Source organism: Syngnathus leptorhynchus, chromosome 14 (assembly GCF_054491065.1).
Source record: "Syngnathus leptorhynchus isolate UIUO chromosome 14, UIUO_Slep, whole genome shotgun sequence".
NCBI lineage: Eukaryota > Metazoa > Chordata > Actinopteri > Syngnathiformes > Syngnathidae > Syngnathus > Syngnathus leptorhynchus.
This window is the reverse complement of record NC_141208.1, coordinates 1,366,254-1,384,612: the sequence shown is the minus strand read 5'-3', so window position 1 is coordinate 1,384,612 and position 18,359 is coordinate 1,366,254. Positions and strand designations below refer to the sequence as shown.

The 18,359-nt window shown below is 48.1% G+C and overlaps 1 protein-coding gene across 4 annotated transcripts; it reads right to left on the bottom strand.

Moving 5' to 3' along the window:
• Positions 1–1,090: 1,090 nt before the first annotated feature.
• On the bottom strand, positions 1,091–11,920 carry cables1 (Cdk5 and Abl enzyme substrate 1). Of its 4 annotated transcripts, XM_085929623.1 has the most exons (12): positions 11,699–11,920; positions 11,011–11,635; positions 7,248–10,207; positions 5,608–5,679; positions 5,433–5,525; positions 4,949–5,026; positions 3,622–3,730; positions 3,389–3,545; positions 3,045–3,148; positions 2,439–2,545; positions 2,172–2,379; positions 1,091–2,081 (listed from the first exon to the last, which is right to left on the bottom strand). In XM_085929623.1, the coding sequence occupies exons 3-12, from the start codon at positions 7,844–7,846 to the stop codon at positions 1,941–1,943; spliced, it is 1,668 nt and encodes a 555-aa protein (XP_085785749.1). In that variant the 5' UTR covers positions 7,847–10,207; positions 11,011–11,635; positions 11,699–11,920; the 3' UTR covers positions 1,091–1,940. The 4 variants fall into 4 exon arrangements, with proteins under 4 accessions (XP_085785749.1, XP_085785752.1, XP_085785751.1 ...); XM_085929626.1 differs by lacking the exon at positions 4,949–5,026 and having other exon boundaries at positions 11,699–11,918; XM_085929625.1 differs by lacking the exon at positions 11,699–11,920 and having other exon boundaries at positions 11,011–11,650.
• Positions 11,921–18,359: the final 6,439 nt, after the last annotated feature.

Below are 18,359 nucleotides of genomic sequence, written 5' to 3'. Positions count from 1 at the left end.
TTCGGTGAACGAATCTTTTGAGTGAACCCATTCTAAACATTCAGTTCACATAAAAGAACTGGAATGCACATCACTACGGTCAACTGGCGTGCCTACGGTAAACGAGAAAGCTCAATTCAAATAGAAACAAGCGCGTTCTTGCCAAGGTTCCTTGTTTTAACTTGTCACTGACGCAGCAGATATTGAGTTCCAAACTTTAATATTTTTCACAATTTTGCCCATATTTACAAATGCTTATATCAGTTAAGTGTAGACTATGATTTTTCCCTAATGAAGTGGCCTGTTAGTAGGTACACCTGAAAATGGCGGTTTACCTAATGCAGTTTCGAGAAACTCGTGTCGTCATGATGCCCCTTGCATATTTACATGTAAACGTTAAATCGAGAGCTTAAAATTGTTTGTAATACTCCAAACTGTTAATAGTCACCGGTAGAGCTTGCTGCACAGTGAACTGGCGTGCCTACGGTAACCGAGAAAGCTCAATTCATATAGAACCAAGCGCGTTCTTCAACGGGTATGGAGTCGAAGACGATCCCAGTGACGTCATGTAAGAGTGGGCCAGCATGGTGCCGGGCCCCACATTCCGGACCTCCGTGTTTACACGGGAAAAGTCCTGAGTCACACCACGGTGATGGGAAATGTGCCACCTCAGCCAAATGTTATGTTCCAGCCAAAGATAGACGACGCCATGCATGCGCCGTTACCCCCTGCCAAATGCCGCTACATGTTTTCACAATAAGCCTCTTCATGTATGGGTCCGGTCCGGTCGAGGGGGGGAATTAAGCCCTCAATGGGGGCTGACTAAGCCACGCATGCCATGCGTCCTCACGGTTTGTTTTGATCCCAAGCCTTGTTTATGTTAGAACGTCCACGTGACACATCCATCCATCATCGTCACAATCCTTGATCGAGAAGGTCAAAAGTTGCCGCTGGAGCTTTTTGTTCCTTGCAAAATGACTTGGGCTCCAAAATGTGTCACTTTGACTACATTTTTGTAAGTTAGCATTTGCTCCATTCTCATTCAAACACCATCCTGGCTATCTATAAAAAAAAAAAAAAAAAAAGTCACTTCATCATCACGAAAACTCTCTTTTTGATTGGACAAGCAAATGTTTTATTTACATTTATAATCAAGCAGTAATAATAGTCTTCAATCTGTTCTCAGCTACCAATATTTTGCCAGCAACAATCAAATGTGGTGAAATGCATCTTAAATATCCCCAGAAAACGGAATCACAAATACATCTTAGCTCTTCCTATGATTATTATTATTTTTACTTCTTGCTGGAGAGGGCTTATGATGAGACATCAAATCATAAACATGCCAAATCAAGTGAATATTTATTGGAAGCCCTCTGAAAAATTTGTTTTCCAGAAACCTCCTGACACCAATTGACATGGAGTTCAGAATCAGTGGATGTTCCAAACAAAGTGAAACTCACCCAAATGGACAGCAACTGGGCGTTTCCTTCTCTGGCAAACCAAAAACGACCACCTCAACAACCATAGAGCACCTTAAGGTGCTAGCAAAACACTCTAACATAGAGCAGGTGGAGTTTACACACTGGTCAAAGTGATTGGAATAGCACAATGGAATGGAAGAGCAGACAAACAATATTTCCTCATGCATAGAACTAAAAAAGAAAAAAAAAGAAAAAGTCCAACTATAAGCTGCGTAAAAATCTCGTCATACTCCGGAAAAAAGTGCACTTTTTTTGAAGACCGTCGCCAAACCGCAAGCAAGCATACGCAAAGCAGTTTGATGATTAAAAGAAATGTGAAAGGAAAGAAGGATCCCGTTCACAACCCCAAAAAAGTTTTTAAAATGAGTCTAAAATGTACAAATGGTGGCTATGGTGGAAATAAAGAAAAGAAGAGAGAGAGACCCAGGTTCTGCAACAGTAGCCCGAGTACAAGCAAACCCGCCGCCGCCGCCGCCGCTATGAAGTCTGTAGTAGGCGTCTGTAGTGCGGCATGACCTCGTGCTCGGGGAGATGCAGGTTGAACTCCAGCGCCACCAGCACGGGAAACTCAAAGGCGATCAGCTCGCGACGGTTCACGCGGAACCTCTCCTCCAGTTTCTGCAAGATAGTTTTGAAAACCAACGTCGACTCGTGCCGGCTAATGAAATACGTTCAGCACCCGAGCACATTTAGCCACGGGCGACTTACGTCAATAAGAAGCTTGACTTGGTGCTTCTTGAGATCGCCGCCTATCTTGGCCGCCAGCAGGACGCAGGCCCCCGTACAGAGTTTGCGGTTCTGCTTGTTGAGCTTGCCCTGCAGCACCAGCTTCTCAAAGTAGACAAAGGCCATGGCCACCGTGGGCTCCTCGTAGCCGCACTCGTCCTGGGCCAGCTTCTTCATCTCCCGCTTCAGGCTAAGATGAGGGGTGTTTAACGGGATGTTGCGGACGGCTGGACGGACGGCAAGTCCTACCTTCTGATCTTGCTGAGCGTGAGGCGGATGTGAGGGAACTTCTCCTTAAAGGTTTCATTCATGTCCTTCTTCAGGTCGGAGGGTTTCACGTACTCGATGACCGTCGTCTAGCAAATATGGCAAATAAAATTGGCTTTTTTTTTTTAGACAACTGCACTGCATCATACCGTTTTTATTTTTTTACACTGATATCAAGCACCGATAGCGCTTGTACTTTGGATACATAACATTTCCAATTAGCCATTGGAGGAAGTGGGGGGGGGCAACATTCCAAACTAAACCAGGACGGAGCGTTCAAATATGCTGGTGTAATTCAACAGTCACATAAGATCCGTTCTTCCTGCTCAGCGTTGGGACGTTTGTTTCAATCAAGCGTGTCATTCTTTTGCCCATGACCTATTCAAACAACATCCCTCCCTTCCTCCCGCTAACTGGCTAGCTGGCTGCCTTTCATACAAACAAACGTGCCTTTTGAACCTTATTGTCCTCTGTGGGAAAATGAGCAGCGCCTAAATTTAACTTCTGATAGCGTCAACAAAACATGTCCAAACAGAACAATACATACTCGTCAGTCACGTGGGATTTGCGGTGCATTCGCCGACTCACCATGTAGGACGGGAAGATGAGCACTCGCTTGTGTTTGCCGCAAGGCCACTGAGGGTCGTCCAGGAGGTTGGGGTCGTACTCGCGGAACTCACTCAGGTCGTTGCCTAAGAAAAAAAGCCATACGACACTTAAAAAAAGCCTTACTATACATAATTGGTTTTTTTTTTTTTTAACTAAAGCCTTACATGGTTGTTTTTTCTACTTAAGAAAAGCCTTACCATACAAAAAAAAGACTTCCTATACATATTGTTGTTTGTATTATGCAATACATGTACACGTTTGTATGTGCAATATTGTCCTATTGTGTGGGTTAGGGTCAAAGGTCAGGTGAGGGATTGACCGACCGGTGTCCAAGCTGCTCTGGTTGCTGTTGGCGCGGGCCAGGCTGAGGCTGCGATGGCTGGCGTTGCGAGACTGCGAAAAGGACGACGTGGAGTCGATGGTGTTCCTCCGCCCGCCCAGCACGTTGGTGGGATACAAGAACTGAGTGTACGACACCGTCTGCACGTGCGTTCACAAAAAAAGTGATGATGGATCCAATGACTTTTTTGGAATGAAAATTCTCTCCAATTGTCACCTTTCCATCCGCCCCGAGCTCGACGCCCTCGAGGCCAATGACCATCTCTTTGGCGCTGACGCCCCCCGACGGGTGGCGCTGGCGCCCCGACGCCTCCATCTTCACGTCCCTGATGATGAGCACAAAACCTTTACGACCGCTATTTATTTATTGATCGATTTAACCGGCGGCCGGGCCCGTCTTTGTTTGTTACGGGTAGCTACAGTGTCCCTCGGGAAGCCAAGGACTGAAATTTCAGACGGTTGCAGGAGGTCAATGGAAAAAAGGAAAAGAACCACCAGCTCTCCGCTATTAGACATCATTCAGACAAAAGGATGAAAAATACCTTTTTTGCAGTCATAGTGAATGCACCGAAAAATGACCAATTTGTGGATGCGTATAAAGCATGGATGAAAACTTCTCAGCACTCCACCGTAGTGTTTGCATGAACGTCGTTGCGTCCCACTTATCTTTCGGCTTGCCCTCGTGTTTTTAAAAGATACAAGTGGCCTCATGTGACACTTGACTGAGGAGGAGGAGCAGGAGGAGGAGGAGGAGGGGGTTAGAGTCCAAAAAGCATGATGCGTCTATGAAGCGTCGACTATCACAATACAGTTAAAAGAGAGAAGGACGAACGAGAGAGAGCGAGAGAGAGCTGGACGTTGCTTAGTAACATGCTCCGCATGGTGCCCGCTCCATGCAACATGCTTGCATCTGTTGCACAACCCAGATGGAGAAGAATTAAAAAAAACAAAAACAAAAAAAAACACACATTCCGACACGCCTCAAGCGTTGCCCAAAAATGCTTTCTGATAACCATCGTCAACTTCACATGCGTGAAAAGCGCCCCAAAAAAAATGTGCACGGCCAGAAGCGGGATGGACAAGTTTTTGCACGCGGCGTTCGTATCGCTCAGGAGATCAAATGGCCTTCGAAATGACAAATCTACACAACAAATACATGATGCCAAATCACAAAACAAAGGGACGCTTGAAGCATCTCCCGTTGATACACAAACGTTTCTCGATAAGACTTTTGTGGAATCATCCAAAAGTCCTCATGACTTCCGAAAAACTCCACCCTGCATGAAAAACCTTTCAAGATCAAAAGCAGTCTTTGTATCAGATCAACCTTTGGATCCATCTCTGTCACTCTCGTGACCGACGAGGAGGAAAAAATGATGGGCGTTTTCACTTGCACCAAGCGTCAATTAGCAGTCAACATGCACACAAGGTCCCCAGTTGAAAATTGAGAGAGCACATCCACAAAAGAGAAGAAGCTACGATGGGGAGGAGGAGCAAGGAGCACAGACGGGAGAAGCAGGTCATGCTGGATGGAGGATACGTACCCCGCTTGGCTACAATCTCGATAGGGCAGCACTGAAAATACACTATAGAAGGATCTTCTGCCACTGATTAGGACTATCCTACAAAAACAAAACAAGCTCATCAGGTTGAGGCTTTGGCTGCCTTGCAACTGCTGCTGATCATCTTTTAGACGCCAAATAAAAATAAAAAAAAAATAAGAAAAGGGCAAGAAAGCAAAGACTGAAGTTCTAGATTTTTTTTTTTAAGTCAACACTTGGGGCACGGGGGCAGTAGAAACATTAGACAAGGGCTGAAAAAAATTCATATATCCGCACAAATGCTTGCAAACAAGCGAGCCACATCTTGTCTGACTGCTTTCCAAGAATCCATGACCAAACAAAAGAAGAAAATGCTTCTTAGCAGCTTCTGCACACACACAAATTGTCACCCGTGTTGGGGGAAAAAAAAGACAAATAAAAGCTAGAGTGGGGACGACAATTCACTCGAGTTGCGTTCCTTTCGTACCTTCCGTTGCGCATATCGTGTTGCCGTATGTTCTTAATAAAGTGGATCTTCTTGAAGCTCTTTGGTCGAGGGGAACCTGACAGAGTCCGGCATCTGAGATGTGAGGGGGAAGAAAAGAGAGAGGAAAAAAAAGGATGGTGTTTTCTGACCAAATGATCTTGTTGGGTGTGCGTACCTGCGCAGAGGAGCATTCTCCTCAATGTCCTCCAACGTTTCTAGCGATGAGCGCTGGGAGATCAGGCGGCGTCTGCAAAAACAAAAATGAGAAGATTCTGAAAAGTATTCAACCACACTAGAAAAATATCAAACGAGAAACACGATATAGAAATATTGTATTTAAATACAAGAACTTTTTTAGGTAATAATAAACTAACAGACGTAGGCATGAAAAGCATTTCATCATTTTTAGCAAAAACTAGGCTGAACCTCCAGTTTTCAATCTTTAGTCGAATTTACACCTACAAATAACTGGAAACAAAACAAGAACAACAACAAATCTGCTCGAAATGAAAACATTTCAATGGCTTCATACCTTCAATCTGGACCTGAACTGACATCTACTGAGCTAAAAGTCAAAGACGCTCACTCATCTACTACTGCAACAATCAGCTGAGGTTAAATGGTGACAAATAAACCACCGTCAACACGAAAAGTTGTCAATCAATCTCCGAGATGAAAACATTTCAATGGCTTCATACCTTCAATCTGGACCTGTACTGACATCTACTGAGCTAAAAGTCAAAGACGCTCACTCATCTACTTCTGCAACAATCAGCTGAGGTTAAACGGTGACAAATAAACCAACGTCAACACGAAAAGTTGTCAATCAATCTCCGAGGTGGCCGTCGAAAACGACATCACTGGCTCTCAGGTTACCACCAATCACGGCTCAGCTCCAGAAAAGCGTTGAGCCGCGAATGCGCAACAACGAACGCACAGCATCACGTGACGGACGCCGGGGCACCCCCGCGCGTAAGCTGCCGACACTCGGCCCAGCTAACCCGGTCTTCTCGTCGAGCGTGCGCTGCTCAATGGACAACACAGATGGACAAAAGACGGCTCGGCTCGTTCTCCGGGGTCTCCGGAGCTTTTAGCCGAGTTGATGGAGCCAGCAAGATGAGACAAGAAGCCAAAGAACAACAGAAGGCGCTTTGAACATGTCCCCTCTTCCACTGCAGAGAAGCTTCAGTGTGTTGTTGACCCCCCCGCCAGAACTTTGCACCGACCGACCCCAGGATGTGACCTTTGTGCCAAATACCTTTCAAACAATAACACCACAGTGAGACATGACTTGAGTCTGACATTAACGCTAACAACAACAAAAATGAAAGCGAGTGCGTTAGGTCAGGAGGGAGCGGGAAAACAAGTTCCAGTCTGCCAGGAGAGGGTTCCGTTGGTAAAAAAAAAAAGAAAAAAAGAAAGGCATTGCAACAGAAGGTTCTGCCATTGAAAAGCGCCACACAACTGTTAGTGACAGCCAGTCACTCAAACGGAGACGACAGGACGCTTTTGGTTCCTTCACGTTGAAATGGGGGAGGCAGGCAGGCAGGCCAGGCGTGTGCGTGCCATGTTTCCGACTTCCAATAACAAGCATTTTGATATACGGACGCCTCGCAGCATCTGAAAAACATGGTCGCAATCGAAGACTGCACTGGCGCTACGAGCCTGAATGGCACACTGTGCATGAACAAAAAAAAGATTCAAACAATTGCCCTCTTCCCCATAAAACAAATACTTGGAATGATGGGGGGGGGGGGGTCAAAAGCGCAAACAAATGGATGTCTGCAAGTATGTTGTGCTCAACTAAGTTTTTACCTCGACCGCTGTAACTCAATGGCAGAGTTGGCGATCTGTCCGCCGTCCAGGCAGTAGTTCTGGGATCCTTGTCTGGAGTACGGCGCGGGCGCGACCCCCTGGGTGTAAGTCTGCAGTCTGCCCCGGGCCGAAGCGGCGAGAGCCGAGAGAGGCGAGCCGAACGCGACCGCCGCCGGAGCAGGAGCAGGAGCATACGCCTGAGTGATCGCTTCGCCCTCGCCGAGCTCGGGGGTGACGGATGCAGCCGAAGCTACTGAGCTGCTTCGGCTGCTCGCCAGGTTGGCCAAGGCGGTGGCGGCGGCGGCGGTAAGAGCGGCAGCCGAGGCGGCGGCAGCCGAAGCAGCGGCGGCGGCGGCAGCGCCTCGCTCCACCATGCAATTCGGGGCTTCCGAGTCTCCTTCCTCGGCGGGGTCCTGCACCTCCTGGCGCTCGCCTTGCACGGGTCGCCCATCCAGGGAGATGTTCGTGAGGAATGAAAGCGCCGCTTGCCTCCGCCTTGAATCGATGCGTTTCCGCGTCTGCGAGTTGTTGATGCGGTGGCCGTGCAGAAGCGTGGCCGCGGCGGCGGAGGGGCTGCTGCTGCTCGCGGCCGTCGCCATGCTTCTTCCTCACGCCTCGTCCACCCACTTACGACGCATGGAATCGTGCTTTGGAATCTACTGCACTTGGGTGGGTGCACATCACGCCGATCTCCACTGTCCCTCCGTCGTTTTAAGTGCACGCGTGGAAGTGGGTTGAAAACAGCCAGGTCACGTGCTTGCAGTATTGTGGCAGCAAAGGGGAGCGTTGGAACCAATCAGGCGCCAGCGTTCTTTCCCCACCCTTTTCCTGACTCTTAAAGCGCAAGTCGACACGCCACGCCAGGCCACAGCAGTTTGTTGCGACGTAGGTCGCACCAAGCAGTACGACTGCCGACCTGGCACACTTGTTATCGGCCGGTGAGCATAGGAGAATAAAGTTGTGCTGGGAAATATTGCCCCCTAGTGGCCGGAAAGAGACGATGTTTTTAATGGCGGCTCTGCAAAAAAAGTTTAAGGACGCCCTCTGCTGGAATAGGACAGCAGACGTCTATCGCTTGTGAATTGATTTATTTGTTGAGGATTTTTTTTCATGATCATTTTGACTATAAAATACATCAAATGGGCCCACAAAATACTATTTTCCGGCACACTACCGAAAACTGCCTGTTGACTTTTTTTTTTGCATCCTGAAATTAACAACTTTGACCGCTAGATGCTGCTGTTGCATAAGGTTAGGGTAATTCCCCGCAGCACTGCCAACTCGTGTGGTTTGCACATCCCGAAACAAATAAATGGAGTTACTTTTGAACAATGTTACCGTCACTTGCTCCCATGAATGCTTTTCACTGCAAAACAAGATTTGAGCACGCAGTAGTGGTGCCCTACTACTCAGCTGGGAAGGCGCGCATGTCAAAAAGTTGACGTGAGAAGAGAAATGCTCTGCTTCCTGTGTTTGTGCCGGGCTTCCTACGCCAGCAGCTCATTGTGAGGCTTGCTGCACATGATACTTACAAGTCTGCCACTTGCAACAGGATTAAAGCATATAAAAGAGCCAACGTGCATGATTAACTCTTCCCTAATGGGCTATGGGGGGTGGGGGGGGGTCAATGTTAAGATGTTTGTTAGTTAATTTTTGTTGTTTAACACCTTTCTGGGCCCTCAAGTTACTTGTCTTGCGATTGAATAAAAGGAAGGAACATAACACTATTGTAATAATTAATGACAGCGATAAAGTGTGATGAATATCATCTGTAAAGGTGAGACCTCATTTCAAGCCATGGCAGGCATTTAAAGTGCCCGTCCTCCTATTTTGGGGTCATGCTCCCGGTAGGACTTCGTTGTGCATTGGCAAGGTTCTAATTTGTCCCATTGGCATATGATTCCTACTGCAGGATCAAATCTGTCAGCATTAGCAGCGGCCTTGCTCAGATGAAGGCTTGAGATAAGAACCGTCAAGCGTGGCTCTTTAATGGAGTCTTATCAGAGGAATCTAAAGAGCTCCCTGAAGTCCGCCACGGTTTTAAGGATGACGCTTATACGGTCGGTGGCAAGGATCATCACAATTAGTGCACTGACAAATGAGCGTGAGAAAATGATACTGCAAAGTGAGCTAGCCACCGCTGTGGCTGCCCTGGAAATTCCAATGGGTCTTGCAAACATTGGCTGTAACTTGCATGCCAGGCCTCTAGTTGGCGACGTCACTTTGTAAAGAAGGGGAAGGGGATGGTACAGATTAAAAGGAGTTTTTGGAGTAAAAGAAATGTGTCATCTGTGCCTGGACACAAACAGACAAGGTCATCCTGCTGCCAGAGTGTTGCGGTCAAGAGGGCAGGTGGTCTACTTTAGATGGATGACCCTGTTCCTGGAAGCCCACCCGCGTGCCCCCCCCCACCCTCCACCTCTGTCTTCAAACGTGCAGTATTACGTTGATCTATGGAGATGGCCCGGCCCGGCCCGTACTTTCAAGTGAGTGGGACTAGGTCCATCAAAGGATTTATCTCTGGACAAGATTAAAGGGGGCCGGGCGTCTGCTAAACAAAGGCTAACTGGCGGGGTCAGCCGGGGTCATTTATGCCGAGGGACTGTGTCAGCTCCAGTGTGCAGCAATCTATCTAGGATCACTTTTGGTGTCCCCCGGCAGGCAGATGCTTTCCATCTGCATCATGGAGCAACTTTTATTCTTCCCGTTTCCAAGTGGCGGCTGGCTCTTTGGCTGGCTGGCGCTGGACCGGGCGTCACATCTGCGTGATTTGTTCCCGCGGCTTTGCCCTCTGCCCTCTTTCCTCATTTGTCACCTTGTAATGTTTTTAAGCGCAGGAATGCGGGCTCGTTTGGTGATCAGCGTCTCATTTGACTCTTAATTGTCGTTCCTTAAAAATGTTTTGTTTTTCTTGTGAGATGACGCCGTCGCTCTGGCTTCCTTTTACAGTCTTTGCAGTCCTACAATGAAAACAATCATTTATATTCATTTGGAAGCGAGTGGGTGAGACTAGACGAGCTAAGATAGGATCGGGATCAGGCGGGCGGGCGGACGAGCGGGATGACGTGGGCTCGTTCACACACACAAAAACAGAGCGAGCGAGCGAGCGAGCGAGAGAGAGAGAGAGAGCCCAGCCTTGGACAAGACAGCCTTAAATCAGGGGAACACACTCCATCCCTGGAATGTACCTTGGCATGCCGTTGATTGCACGTGGGAATATTTGTCTCACTTAGTGTGCGAGTGTTAGCTGATGGGAAGCGAGCGAGCGAGCGAGTGAGTGGGACTCGCCGGTGACCTTAATTGCGCGTGGCGCAATTGTGATGAACATGTTTTTTTTTTTTTTGCACATTGCATAGGTGAATTTCCAAATTTGCTTGACTAGTTTTTCATGGGTGAGATCAACGCCTTTTATTTAGAAGACAAAGAAGACGGAAGTCACGGCGACTAATTTAGTGTCTCATGCATATTCATATGAACTGCATTGGTAGAAAACAATCCTGATCTTCTGTCTTTTTTTTTTTATGAGCCGAGTGAATAATTGATACTTTTTGCTACCTAGATGCACGCAACACAAAATAATCCAATAAAAAAATTCATTTTGGCGGAGTTCTTTGTAAGATTTCAATGGATTGTGTACCTAATATTGTCTCTCTCTTTGTGTGTCCATGGTGCAAGTGTACACAAAGGCGCACACACACCGACTATTTGTGTGTGTGTGTGTGTGTGTGTGTGTGTGTGTGTGCGTGTACATGCGCGCACATACCGGCAATCAGTGTGTGCGGATGGATACGTGCAACTCTGCCAAGCCTCGCCCAACTCGTGGGAGGGAGGAGAGAGTCCAGGGTCGGGTCAACACGGAGCGAGCCAGTGGAGACGCTAGTGCCTGGCACCACCTAACACACACACACACACACACACACGCACAGACAAACAACCTTGGGAATCACAGCCAAAGCAGAACAGAATGTACATTAGGAGGTCGTCTCTCCTCCCTTCTTCTCCTCTCAGTCCCCCCGCAAAAACAAAAATGTTTGCTTTCGAGCAACGAGGAGGTTAAAAAAGGTTCTCTCCGGCCAAAGGCAGGCCTTGGAAAGAGCCGTGGCGGGCTCAACCTTGTGTCACATGTCAGCATCAGGTGTGCCGCCAGACTGCCCAATGTCCATTCCTGGGGCAAACCTCCATAAGAAAGCCTTACGGGCATTGTTTAACTGATTGACATCAGGATAAAAAAAAAAAAAAAAAAGTGCTCCTACTTGCCTCACCTGTAGATCAAAACAAAGACATTTTGCTGAGGGTTGATCGAAACGTGACAAGCAACGCTCGCCGCCGAGAAAGGCTTGGGAAAGGAGGGAGTGAAGAGAAAACACCAGCGCTGGATTGCAAGCATTCTGCAACGCATGAGGTCATGAGAATTGGAAACCGCCGCTGTTCAACTGATGAAAATGACTCACCAAAGGGACTTTGACGCGCTTGGTCACCGAGAGGTCGCCTCCATCCTAGAAAGAGCGGCCGAGAGAGAGCGGGACAATGATAAACACACAATTATTGAATGTCACCCCCCCCCCTCCCTCCGCAATAAACGATGCCGGGATTCAAAACACGGCGCGTCGGCGGGGTCGACGTCGGAGCTATTTTTGTTTGTAGAACTTCAGAAGTGGTCCCGTTACCCTGGAGGCGGCTCGTGTTTTCCACACAGCTCAGCGACTTGGCAGTTGAACATCAACCCCCCCCCCCTTCCCTCCCCGCCTCCTCTCTATCCTTCCACCATCCTCCTCTCCTGCACCCTCGAAAGCCCCCCCGACAGGAAAGCGCCCGTGGCCCGCAGTGGAGCCAGCCTGACTGCGCAGGCGGCCCAGCAGATGCACTGCAGATAAGTTTGTATGTGTAAGCTGGGCCGCGACCCTCCACGGCAGGACATTGACCAGATCCTGTCAGGGAGAGGGCAAGAGCCTGGTGCCTCCTCTCCGACACCCCCCGCCCCCCTTCCCTGGCCTACTGTCTCCGTGCGTGGCTTCCCCAAAGCCCAGCAGGGGCCACAGAACTCCAAGCCCCCCCCCCCCCCCCCCCTCCGCCTCCACCCTGGAGCCAAGACTTTCCCTGCTGCAACACCTCCTGTATGCACAGTAGAGGTGCTCCCTCCCCTCCCCTCCCCACACACCTACTTCACATACACACAATGGGTCCCTAAGATAAAGAAAGATAATGGATACAAGTGCGTGAGGGAGACGGCGGGTCACTTCTACAAACATGCAATGTCGGCACTTTTCTTTGGCGTGACAGGAAAGACGGAGGCTGGAAAGGTGGAAATACAGACGGAGCGCACTTACTCATGTTGTTGTTGTCTAGTGAGAGTTTCTTTCCCCTGCCTCCCTCTCTCCCTCCCAGGATGCAAACTCCTCAGTGACTGGACGCGAGGTCCAATCAGAGTGCAAATAGCAATGCTGAAAAAAGCTTCACAATACATCCATGACATCATCAGCACGTCTCCATTGTAATGAGTAAAAGCGCTCCTGACCCTGTGATCACACTTTTTTTTTTTTTTTTTCTTTCTGCAGATGGAGCAGCCATCCAATACCTCCTTCCGGCCCTGAATCTTAAAATTCATCTCTCACCTGACAGGGCGCCTCCTCCGCTGGACGCGAGGTTGAAGCCGCTTCGTCATCCCGTGGGAGGGAGGCGTGAAGACTCATCATCAGCAGTTGCCTCGGAAGAGCGTACCCTTACTGTAAGGGCTATTTACTGATGCTTGTCATTGCTCATATGTTGACTCATTTTGGACATGAATTCAACTCACAAACAAGTATCACAAAGAACTTCTGAGCATGGACAGAGGCTAACAAAGCTAGCATTGAGTTTTTAGATGGGATGCTCTATTCCATTTGAATTATTCTCCTCATTTGAGTCACCCTCCCATCTTTGTGTGAATTTCCTGGGCAGCAAGCGTCTAAATATTGTCCCAGCATGATTGAAATTGTGCGCTTGTGAGTCATCCCTCAGGCCTCGCTGTCACGCTGACACTCACGGGTGGACATTTTCAATTTGCCTCAAGTGTTATGTGACGCCGTGTCACCGAGGGAGTCAGCGGGCGGGCGAGCGAGCGAGCGAGCGGAGGCTTTTAATAGGGCCGTGCTCAAGTGGGAATTGGTTGAAAAGTCCGGCTATTTTGGTATCAATATCAATCCAAACACCATCAATGATATCAACAAGCAACATTCAAATTCAGTGCATCCATCGATACTTGCCATTTGTATTTGTACTGGGTGTGTTAAGTATTATTTTGGAAGTTGAAAGCCTTTGAGTAAGAATTGGAATCTGGACCTGATGAAAGAGTTGTTGTTTTTTTGGCCTTCGCAATTTATCATACGACTTCACTTCCGATTATCACGGAAACGAGCATATTCCCAGAGAGAGAGTCTTGTTACCAGTTACATCTTAACTCTATGGTCCCTCTGCTCAGGGGATGAAGAAGGAAGGAAGGGGGGAAAAAAATGCTTTTCAGCGCAAAGTCTGCTTTTGTAACAAAGTTTGAAGAGTCAATGAATAATTGGAAATGGTTCCCAGAGTCAAAAGATGCAGAATTCCTCAAAAAGCCTACTGAGGTATGAAAAAGGTTATCAGGCAGGTTTCACTTTGAGCTAGACACACAACAAACATATTTTACTCTTGTTCAGTCTTACATTTTTAACATTTGGAATAAATATCTCTGAAAATACCTGCTAAGATTCTCTGTTTTGAATCCAAGAAAATTCCAATTTCATCAATCAGGTGCCCCAATGCGTGGCAGGTAAAAGATTGTTGTTTACCTGCTTTCATGTCTTAATCCTCCCCCTCCCGCTCATTGCTCACACAAATGGCCGCGGCCATTGTGTGCGCCAACGCGTGGCTCTCTCAAGGTGTGTGTGACTAACCTCTACTGTACCAAAGAGCAAACACGCCATCAAAGAGCAGCGCGCCGTCTGCAGGTGACGGACGGGTCAGCCGGCGGTCGGCCGGCGGTCAGCCGGCGGTCAGCCGGCGGTCAGCCGGCGGTCAGGGGTCTTTCGAGGGTTGACGGGCCCGTTGAATGGCGGGAAACGTTTGACCCCATACCGGTGCCGCTTTTCGAATCAAAAAGGTGATATTTGGACTAAAAATAAATAAAAAATCCAGATATGGTTTTAGGTGAAATTTGTAGCTGAATGTAAAAGGAACCACAGGTGAACTTCATTTGACCTTTTGTAAACATTGAAATCCCCAAGGGAGGTTTTTTTCTTGCGGAAAAATGACGCAAAATATTTTGAATAATATTATGATTTTTTTTTTCTTTTCTTTTCCTAATATTTGAACAGAGAAAGTGTCAGACTGTTAAGCTTGTCAAATTTGCATCCAGAAAAGCCACTTCATCTTAAATGGTTGACTGAAATTGAAGGACTACTTGCTTTTAAAGCACGTCATGACGCCGGACGTTTTCCGTGACAATATATATTTCTTTTTTGGATATATCCAAGCATCATATTTCCACTAATGAGCACAGCGAGTGGATAGAAAGCAGACGTTTTCTTCTCATAAACTGCGCTGTTGTATGATTTGTGGGCTTGAACTGCTATGTGTGGAGACTAATTGAGTGATGGAGAGCAGGGCTCAGATGCCTCTCTCTATCTGACTGGGACATTATCGGCGGGGCTGTCAGGCGAGGGTCCACAGCGGCTTGACTGGAATGCCGACTGCAAGTCACTTTCTGCAGCGGAGCCTGGCTATACCCCCCCCTCCCCAAAAGCGCCTCCTCCACCGAAGCAATCAGTCAACAGGACCCCAGGGGCCATTTTCAAAAACAATCACTCTCTCTAAGTAGTCAAGAGGTGCCAGGGCTAATTATAAACAAACTATTGATGTCCGACTAAGGGATTGTGCTAGACTGTGCCAGTGTGTGTGTGCGTTTCAGGGTCAAAGGAAGGTTCTGCTTGACAGAGCGTTCAATTGGCCATTTAATGAGTGTCGCCCAAAGCGCACACTTCATAAAAAAAAAAGACAGCTATAAGGACTGCTAATAAACTTTTTCCACCAAGTACCAGTAAAATGTTTGAATTTTTCTCTATTTTGCTAGCAGTGTAATGAAATAATTACCATTGTGTTCCCATAGGCGCTGCTCTTTTGGTCAGCAACAGAGTTCCAATGGCCTCGACAGTAGCAAGCGCTGGTGAACACTGCCTTTCTGTATTTTTGTCCTGGTGGGAGAAGGACACGTTTAAGTGGATGAGCACGTCAGGTGTTTCCAGTCAGTCGTCGCCTATCGTAGCTTGAAATAGATTTGGACATTTGTGTGGAAATCGGGCGACGTTGACGGGGGTGACAGACGGACGTGCCACCGACGAGGGTGACAGACGGACGCTCCGCAGGGCCCGAAAGCGCTCCGTCCTCCTCCTTCGGGCTAAAATAACAACATGTCTTTTTCCCCCTTCCTCCGAGGAGCTATCGCACGGACTGTGACGCATTGTCTGATCCGAGAGAGAGAGAGAGAGCGGTGTATTTATTTTGGTCGCTGCTCCGTTTTCTTTCCTTAAAGTCGTGAAGAAAGAAAACACGGACGGACGGACGGACGGACGGAGGGCCGGGGGCCTGGCTCGGGGATGCGGAGAGAGATGTGTGGGAGAGAACTGCGCAAACGGGAAAGGAATGGCGTTTGTCGGGTGGGGGTTGGGCTTGAGGAGAGCATCGGCGCCCTCCCTCTTGGGCTCATCCTTTCTCCTTCTTTTGCTCTTTCAAAAAAGGATGGGAGACGGCTGAGACGAGCAAGTTTGTTTGTCAAGTGAGCTCCCTCCCACAAAACACCTAAATGTCTTCAGCCATTTATTGGTAGCTTGTGTGCATGTGCGGATGTCAGTGGGTCAGCCAAATAGATTTGGGTACGACTCCCTCCCCTCGCTCGCCCCGCCTCCAACAGAACACCTTCTGCGGAGGGGTTAAATAAATGTTAGTGATGTGATAACCAGTCTGTTTATTGAGGGGCCACTATAGCAGGCCCGCTCGGGTTTCCTCTTTGATGATGACCACGACGACGGTGACACATTTGTGGCTGTCTTCATTTGAGGGTGGTTGCTTGCCCACTTCAATTCTCCATGTTTGTTGCTTTGTATAGTAGATGCTACATGGGTTCATGCTAGCAGCACGTAGGCGGAAACAATCAGATTTGCCCAAATGCAGCAAAATTGAACATTTAGACAAAGTCTGAAGGGTTGTGTGGAAAAGCCAAACAGTGCAGAGCCAGGAATTTGATAAATATCTGGCCCACTTGATCAATGATTGACAGATGTCTCACCTGGAATGAAAAAAAAAAGCCTTGCAAATCGTATTGCGACACATATTATGACTTTTCTTTATGACATATAAAGACGCTCGCTCACCTATTTGGAAAGATTGTGCACCTACCTCCACGTAGACGTGGGCCGTCCCGTCCCGTCCCGTCCCTCTTCCTGTTTCCTGGTGAAAAACAGTGGAGGGTGAGGCTCGGAGGTGAGTTTCAGTTCAAAGGTGAAAAGGCCACGCGGCGGCTAAACCGACAACGACTCAAGCGGGGACTTTATTTTGGTACAATAACACTTTGAGTCCATTTCGAGAGCATTCAAGGTCATTGTTGTGCATCTTGAGGTTAAGAAACTACTGAAAGTCTATTTGCTTGCAGCTAAGATTAGGTCCATCATTCAGATTTATTTTTATTTTTTTTGTAAGTAACATAATTAGACAGTAAATGTTCAGTTAGGCCGCTTCCAAATATCAGTTATCTAGCAAGTGTTCAGATATACATAAGTTGGTCATCCAAAATGCAAATGTCTTTTGGATTTGAATCTCAACTTGATGAACTTGATTTGCATACACGCGGTACAAAGCGGGAACTAACATCAACAAGAAGAATTTTTCTCTCCACTGTTTGGTACAGTGCAAGTGAAAGTTTGACCTCAGAAGAGCTCGGCGCTAATAGCGCTGCAGGAATTCCACGGAATCTTGTTTTCAGAAATGAGGACAGGAAAGGCCAGCAGCGGAGTCATAAATCAACTCTTTTCTTTTCCTTTTTTTTTCCTCTATAAAGAGACTACAAGAGTGTAATAATAATAAACACATGAGGCAGAGATAGATGTCAGATGGGCCTGAGCGAAGGCACGTAGTTGGGACGTGCCCGGTCGGGCCAGTCGGGCCGGCCGGCCGGCGGGCCGGGGCGAGGGGCGAGGGGCGGGGGGCGGCTACTGCTGCACCGTTCCCACATTATTGGCAGCCAGGCAGGAAGAAATGACAGACATAATTTCCCTGGGTGATCAAACGTTGCTACATTCACGCGGCCGATGTAATCTGCGTGGCGGCCGCAAATTGGGGACTATTTCCTCTCTTTAGTGCAGCGCTGCAGAGTGGCTTAATTAAAGAGGGGGAAAAACAGGAAGTTTTAAAGTCAAGTCCAGAATGAATCGCTCAGCCAGAAGGCTCTGCTCGGTCAGGGGCGAAAGCGACCGGTCGGCCGGCCGGCCGGCCGACCGGCCGCTCTCCTTCGCCTCAGTCACTGAGTTCAGCTTGTGTGCAAAAATAACACTGCATCGCACTTTTGGGACTGAGTGGCTGGACAAAAGTAATGGGACACCGTCATGATTGCAAACATAATTCCAGCCTTGCCAGAAGCAGCAAATGGAATGACGTCATATCTGATATGTCTGCAGGTCACAGTGAACCCATGGAAAGAAGAAAAAAAAGCCATTTGAAGACGTTGCGTCTCTGAGAAGGCGCCGCTAAATCATGTGACTAATGCAAGTATTCCCCGCCGTCACCGTCCAAGAAGCCCGTTCGGAATGTTTCGAGTTCAGAGCGAGGTTAGCGCCGTCCGTCCGTCCGTCCGTCCGCCTGAGGCCTTTGAAACTTCATGCACGGGAACCCGAGCTCGACGTCCTGTGTCCCTCACCGGCGGCTTTCTACAACAACGCGTGGCCTCTTTGACTTGATGAAAATCTTCTACGGTAGCTTTTCATTTATTTTTTTTGCATCTACGTACAATAGTTTGCAGCAACGTCTCGATCGTCTCTCTTCTCGTTGCCGTCAATTTACAGCCAGCCAGCCAGCCAGCCCGGCGCGGCGCCCTGCCCCGCCCTGCTAAAT